General features: G+C 42.4%; 1 protein-coding gene across 5 annotated transcripts in view; it reads right to left on the reverse strand.

Moving 5' to 3' along the window:
* Positions 1-7937, reverse strand: part of Hydin (HYDIN axonemal central pair apparatus protein) — a 352162-nt gene that overhangs the window by 165412 nt on the left and 178813 nt on the right. For all 5 annotated transcript variants that reach the window (XM_040736928.1, XM_040736948.1, XM_040736939.1 and 2 more), the window contains exons 20-22: positions 7058-7296; positions 3237-3513; positions 1511-1654 (exon numbers count right to left, since the gene is read on the reverse strand). In XM_040736928.1, coding sequence (XP_040592862.1) covers positions 1511-1654; positions 3237-3513; positions 7058-7296 — 660 coding nt within the window. The remainder of the gene's footprint in view (positions 1-1510; positions 1655-3236; positions 3514-7057; positions 7297-7937) is intronic.

Below are 7937 nucleotides of genomic sequence, written 5' to 3' on the forward strand. Positions count from 1 at the left end.
CCCAGTTGACCTACCTGTGACTGGTCAGGCACAGTGACACACTCACTTTTCTGTCACAGTAATAGATAATGGGACAATGGCTTAGTTAATTTTTGGTCTTCCCAGCAGGCTATGAGCTTCAGCAGGGAAGGGCTATCCTCATGACTGTATTACTAGCATCACACAGTGTCTGATGTGTGAGGAGTCTGAATAATGTTCTGCTCAGCAGCCAACATTCTGATTAGGGTTAGGGTTAGGGTTAGGGTTCTGTTCTAACGAATAAATCTGACCACATTTGTTACCTCTTTTGAAGACCTTTAACAACTTCCTAACATGAACCCCAAAGTGCAGAACATGTCTAACATGCATGCCATATGTAGCTGGTCTATGCCCCATCTCCAGTAGACCTACCTTCACTGTTCTTGGTATAATTCCTTTCTAGGGTGACTCTGGTCATTCTTGGCTTGTTCTGTCTGGGGTCCCCTCTCAATGTTCATATCTCCCCAACATCAGTCCTCAGTCTGGAGTTCTTTCCCTTGCCATCAGACTAACTTCTACCTTTACTTTAATCTCAACTTGAGGCACTTGCTCAAGGAAGTGGCCTTGGATCAAACAAGTATGAGTACAACTAAGGCCACACCCCCCTGAGCTACCCATGAACCTGTTTATCCCCAGAATTGAAACAATGACACTCCCCTAACCTGTGTACAGTCTTTGATCCCAACCAGTCTCTTCTCTTAGCTTTGGTTCACCTCCAGCTTAGGACAGATGCTCTACTCACCTCTGTTCAGAAAGCCCTAGGATGGAAACCCAGGAGCAGGCCACTCCCTACTCCGCTGCTGTCCTCACCTCTTCACTGCCCCATCCCTGCTCTTGGTAATAACCAATCTTCCCCCATCTCTTCTCTGAGCCCATGTTCACCAATTTATTACATGACCTTAATAGCTACACAATAATCACAGATATCTACAGCCATATAAATGAAAGAGTGCAAATTAAATGGGTTTAGTTGATTACTTATTCCATAGCAATCTTAGGGGCAGCATCAGCTTCCCTATGTGTATCACAAGAATGATAATGGGGCCAACCATGGTGGGATTTTGTGAAGGGCACCTGGAGAGATGTAGGTAATTGAATGTGGATGCTTAGCAATAGTAATCAGTTGGTGGTAGTCATTCTTACTAATTATTATAATTGTTGCTGACTCTACTCCAACCCCTTCTCTGCAGTGATATTTACTCTACCTAAAGCAAAATGATGGAGCATTTGCACACTTTCATGTGTATTCTGCAACCATAGACCCCTTCCCTTTGGTCTTATGCACCAGGAATGATGCAAACAGGATTTCCATTTCATAGTATTATAGGTTTACATTCAGAATTTTTTAGCTAAATATGTACTGGCCTCTGAAGGTTTAAAAGAAAAAACAACATATTAACAGGATTCCAATTACTTTAGCTTCTAACACGGAAGCACGAGCCTATGGGCTCTGGCTAGAACAGCCAGGCCTCCCTAGCACAGCCCCACTGACCTTTTCCAGTCGATATATGAGCTGCCTAGTGGAGAGCTGGATAAGAGGAGCTATAAATTCACAGATGACGTTCACGTACATCAGCAAGCTTTTTCCCTTCTTGGATCCGACAATGGCGTGGCACACCAGCTTTTCTTTGACTTTCTGCACACAACATACATGAGCAGTTTTGAAACAACTGGACTTCAGAAAACTTAACGACCTAACAGTATAATGTGTCTTTGGACTCAAGAAGGCCAGACCTTTATAAAGCAGAAAGGACCCAAGAGTAGACACATGCCATCAATAGATTGGACTGATGAGCACTCAGGTTTGGGCTGTTAATGAACTCAACATTCTCATGATTTGCAAGCCTACACAGGGAAGCTTTCACTGAAGCTCCAGGTGAATTTACTTCCCTTGTAGTCCAGATATAATGCCTCTTAAAAACATGTTTAGCTCTTGGTAACCACATTAGAAAAATGCTTCTACTGCAGACTGTGTCTTAAGACTAGGGCATGTGTTATGCTCATCTTTGTGTCCTTAGTGCCTAGAAGTATTTATCTCATGGTACATACACAAAGTTGGCTGATGCCCCAAATAATGAGAAAAGGGACACATCATATAAGACTCCCCAATGATAGGTTACCCTTTATGCAGGGAGGATGTATTCTACCTGAAAATACGTTGTGAAGAGATAATGTAAAAGAAATAAGGTAGAATCTGTGACCCTAAGGAAGCCAACAAATGGACCAGATTTCCCACTTTACCTCTGGGAGACATTTTCTTATTGCTTCTTATTTTGTGAAGAGGAAAATTCAGTGTCATCCCATAAGCCTCCTAAGCAGGAGCTCAAGTAAACATCTTATGCCATCCAGAAAGTCTATGCTTTGGGAATGGGAAAGATTACTCCTGGGTGACTATATGGTACTTGGTGATATCCAAACTCCATAAGGGACTGTAATAAATAGATACATAGTGCCAATATGCTTAAGTGTTTTAAGCTGAATGTCTGGCACTGATGTAAACAAAACTAGAAATCCCATTGCTAGAGATTAACATGATGACAGTTTCATCTACACAAAACTGTATGTGTATGAATGTTTTGACTGCATGTATATATGCATACCTCATATGTGCCAGGTGCCCGAAGAGGCCAGAAGCAGTCATGGGTTTTCCTGGCACTGGAATTATATAGCTGGCTGTGAGCTGCCATGTGAGGACCCAGAACTAAACACAGATCCTCCGCAAGAGTAGCCAGTGCTTTTAACTACGAGCCATCTTTTCAGCTACCCCCAAAGATGATGTTTTTAAATGGGATGTCCTTTAGTCAGGAAAGGTTGCAAAAAAATCAGAGATGTGGCTATGCCTGAATAGCAGAGGCAACCCAGAACATCTATAACAGTATGGTATTTTCGAAAAAAAATAGATAAGACTGCTAAACGTTAATAAGAAATTTTTCTTGGAATGGAAACTGGACATTTTTCTATGAGGGACTTGCTGACTGGTCACTGTTGACTGTGGCAATGAGAACAGGCTTTAAATGATCATTTAAGGTTGGGATTACAGTAGCTATAGAAACAAACAGAAAACTGAGCAGAGATGAACCTTGAAAGCAAGGGATGCTGCCATGGCAACTCAGTGTAGTCTGTGAGGTAAATGTCAAGGGACCTTCCTAAGAAGCAGATACAGCACAGCAGAGATTTACTTGGGAGGAAAACTGCTTCTCAACATGCTCTTCTCTTACCCTGGGAGTGGCAGAATAGCCTTCAAGGATCACATCAATTGTCTGGCCTGGGTACAACTCCATCCTGACAGGGTGAAGCTGAAACACTGGGCTCTCTGTATCTGTGGGTTCCTGGGAGGCCTGGGACTGGCGATGGCCGCTTGTAGGTCCCTTCTTCACTGCTTCCTTCTTACTTCTTTGCTTTTCATTGGGGTGGAAATCTTCATTCATCCAGAACAGTTGCTGGACCCGACGTCCTTTGTTGGTCAGTTTGAAGCGGTAATAGTGCGTATCCAGGCTGGAGAAGAAGGGCAGGCATTGACAGGCTCAGAGTAGGACTGTTGGGTTCGATTCTACACCCTTGTAACTTATTCCTTTGGAAGTACCACAGAATGAGCACCAAGACACTCCTCTAAAAAATTCATGGAGTCTAGGTCACAATGCTGCTAAGAACTAGTAGTGTGATTCAAGAGCTCCCAGAGTTGAGTCATGAACTGGGTTGAGTATGGAATTTTATCCCAGAATCGCTGGTAGATAAGGGCTTTGGGAAAGTGGCCCATGCATACTTTGTCTTCCCCAGCAGGTCAGGCCCACATAGGATTCATGGACAGAGTTAACACTCTCCTTCATGAGAGGTGGTTCTGAGGTAAGGAAAGGAAAGCATAATACTAGCTGAAGGAGAAACCCACGTTGAATCCATTTCTCCTGACTGGGATGTGTCTGCTGGTGGTGGGTTTCCTTTGGAGTTCAATGTGAACAACACAAACCTATTAAGCCTTGGCAGGACAGAGGGGCTGGACTGAAGGAGACCAGAACACCAACTAGATTAGACACTTTCCTCAGATTCCCCCGCCCCCTCGTTTCTTCATGCTTTCAAGTTGTAACTGTTTCATTTGCTAATCCATTCCTTCTCTATTTATTAAAGACCTCCTTATTTGCCTAGCTCTTTGTGAAGGAGATGGTATTTCTAAGGTAGATCGAAATAAGTTAGAACACACACACACACACACACACACACACACACACACACACACGCGCGCGCGCAACCCCCTCCCCATTTATAGGCTTAATCAATATATTTTTCTTCAAGGAAAAAAAGCTCATCTCTGGACAGGCAAGGTGCTGCATGTCTGTAATACCAGCACTTGGGAGGCTGAGGCAACAGGATCACCATAAATTCAAGTTAGTCTGGTCTACATAGGGAGTCCGAGGTTAACCTAGGTTGCATAGTGAGATCCTTTCTGAAAAACAGCAGCAGTCGCAGCAGCAGCAGAAACAACACAACACAAACATCCCAACTCATCTTCAACAGTTTATTTTTCTTGTAAGAACTTATTAAAAAAATAAACATATACAGTATGAATAAACTAGGTATAGCTATTGTTACGTATTTACAGTGTGATTTTAATAATCACAGAAACCCATCCATCAGAGTCATTTAACTTCCATTTTAAGAAGGGAGAAAAGCTCTAAATATCTAAGAGATTTGACCCAAAATACGCGATCAGAAGAAGTGGCATATGGGTATTCCTTTAGTTCAGGTTTGGCTAACTGCCTCTGTAAAGAGATGAAGGATAACACCATAGACTTTTAGGTCACATGACTCAGGCATAACTACCTGACTCTCCTTCTTAGTGTGAAAGTAGCCCAATGTACTGGCTGCATGCCAACAGAACCTTCTTCATAGAAACAGGCAGTGGGCGGTGATATACCCATCATGGCTTTTGCTCATTCTTTTGGTTACTGTTGGCATTGTGATTATATGTTAATAAGGAAGAATAACAGGGTTTAGACAGAGGGGAAACTAATAGCTAACTACAGTTTGTTTATATATTCATAAAACCTGTTAGCTAGCCCTCAAATTTCCAGGTAAGGGCTAGCATATCCTTTGGGGAACAATATTTGACATTATTTATAGATTTTGAATAATCCCAAACAATTAAATACAGTGTGCAGAATATTGTTTTCTATAATTAGGTTTGTGTGCACTTAAGAAGTTTAAATGGGCAGGGTGGTGATGATGGTGCATATACCTTTAATCCCAGTACTCAGGAGGCAGAGGCAGGTGTATCTCTGTGAGTTTGAGGCCAGCCTGGTCTACAGAGCTACTTCCAGGATAGTCAAGGTTATAAAGAGAAAACCTGTCTTGAAACAACAACAAAACCAACCAAACAACCAGAAAACAAAAAAATAAAACAAGGGCCTGGAGGAATGGCTCAGAGGTTAAGGGCACTGGCTGCTCTTCCAGAGGCCATGAGTTCAATTCCCAGCAAACCATATGGTGACTCACAACCATCTATAATGAGATCTGCAGGCTTACAGGAAGAACACTGTATAAATAAATAAATAAATAAATAAATACTAAATTAAATAAATCTTTAAAATTATTTTAAAAATCCCTCAAAACCAAACAAACAAAAAACCCAACCAAACAAACAAAAAAAACCACAAGAAGAAGAAGAAGAAGAAGAAGAAGAAGAAGAAGAAGAAGAAGAAGAAGAAGAAGAAGAAGAAGAAGAAGTTTAAGTAGCAGTATTAGCACACAGTGACAAATGTCTTTCCTTACAGTCAAAAGATAAAGCAGAGAGGAGGGTTTTGATATTTACCTGACTCAAAAAAATGTACAACTGGACATGTGTAAAACATGCAGTTCAACTCCTTGGGCTGTCACTTTGCTATTGCTTGTGGTATTTTTCAGTTAAGAACCAGGGGGTGGATGGGATTGTGGGAAGGACTTCTCAGAACATAAGGCATGTGAGCTGGGTTCAGGGATTGTTAAATCAGGTTAGAGGGGCAGCCATGAGGTGTCTTTCTAGTACTGCACCTGAGAAGAACAAATCAGCCAGATCCTGGGAGTCAACTACTGATAACTACACAATGCCCCTGTGGAACCAGGGGTCTCTGGTCTACTGCCTCTTATTGAAATATTCAGAGCCTCCAGCTTTCCCTGGGAAGCCAGGGAAAACAATTGCAGCTCAATCATTGGTACTATGATGTGGAAGCAAATAGATGAAATATGATCCACAGAAGTCACTGGCTTTGCAATGCCTTATGCATTTGTAATGGCTTACCTTTCTAGGTGAACTCTACTTGGGTAACACTAAGCTGTGTCAGTGTTTTCTACATTTGTGGAGAGGGATGAGAAGTGTACTAAAATTGGAGAGGAAATTATGCAGAAATACTGAATCCATCATAAAGTAGTTACCACCCCTTTGCCCAGAGTAGGAGGGCCTAGCTTGGAGAATGTAAGCAGGCTTTCCAGTTACTATCAACTGTCAACCTTACACAGCCTAAAATCATATGAAAAAAAACTCACCAGAGTCTCAGTTAAGAAATCACCTTTTTCAGGTTGGTCTGTGGGCATGTCTCTAGGGGATAGCCTTGATTAGTAATGCATGGTAGAGGGTCCAGGTCGCTGTGGGTGTTACTGTTCTCTAGGCAGATGGTTCTGAGCTGTATAAGGAAACTTGCTGAGCAAGAGTCTGACGGTGAGCCAACAAGCAGAATTCCTCCACGTCCCTGCCTTTAAGCTCCTGTTTTGAGTCCTGACTTCTCTCAGGTGATGCACTGTGATAGGGAAATGCCAGATGAAATAACCCCTCCCCCAGGTTGTTTTTGGTCAGTGTTTTATCACAGCAACAGAAAGGAAACTAGAGCACAGGGCGATGACTTGGAAATGTCTTCTTGTAACGAATGTAACCAAGCTGTGACTAGAAAATGTCCAGTGTACTCATCAAGAAAGGAGACAGTGAGGGCGGGACAGGAGACGATGGGGAGCTAGTACTACTTAGTTAAGACTGTGACATATGTAATTATACAATTGCTCCATGGTATTTCCTTACCTAAAATGTGCTCCCAGGTTGAGTTCTGGAGCAAAGGGCTTGTCTGACACGATGGTAGAACCAATCCCTGTAGCCTGGATAGGGATCCGATAGGTGTTGCTGTGCTCAACCTCCAGAATGACTGTGTCTTTGAATGTCACTATGTCGTTCAGATTGGCAGTCAGGGTCAGCGGAATGTCATCTTCTGCAGGAACCATGCCCTTACTGGGTTTAACCGTCCAAAGGGATTTTTTGTTTGCCTGCAACACAAGACTACAAGTTAACTGGGTAGGCGTTCTTGGCTCTTCATCTTGAGTATGTCAAAGCCTTCTGCTTCAAATGGCCCACACCACAGAATTCAAGTTCAAAGACAAACATCATCATTCTATTTCTTTTAGAATCAAAGAAGCTGGATGTTCGGTGACTTCCCGAGTCTGAAGAGCAAGGCCACCCACCCTTCAGCTTTGGAATGCTCTGTGAAGACTCATTGCGTCTCTTCTCCATGCTAACAACCTAGGTCTCTAACAAACTTCTACTAAATATGTGCTCTAACCTCACAATTCTGAGATGGCAACGGAAGGGTCAGCACTCCTTCTGGAATTTTCAGAGAAGTACTTCTCAGAGGAGAAGTTTGTAGAATTAGAGTAAAGATGCGTACCTTTTCATAAACATGATAGGAAGTCATCCTGGCTTTTACTGTGTTCTTATAATAATTAAAATAATTCCATGCTTATTCTGAAATCCATTACAAGGCTGACTCTGAGTTCGAAGTGACTCCTATCAGTTTATTAACTGCCTAGATATCCACAGCACACCACTTTTCCTTCCCCAAAGTCTTTGCCAAAGCCAGTGCCCGCTAACACCTATTCTGACCATCGAACAGAAAATGGCCAACCCATCT

Source organism: Mesocricetus auratus, unplaced genomic scaffold, assembly GCF_017639785.1.
Source record: "Mesocricetus auratus isolate SY011 unplaced genomic scaffold, BCM_Maur_2.0 Super-Scaffold_6723, whole genome shotgun sequence".
NCBI lineage: Eukaryota > Metazoa > Chordata > Mammalia > Rodentia > Cricetidae > Mesocricetus > Mesocricetus auratus.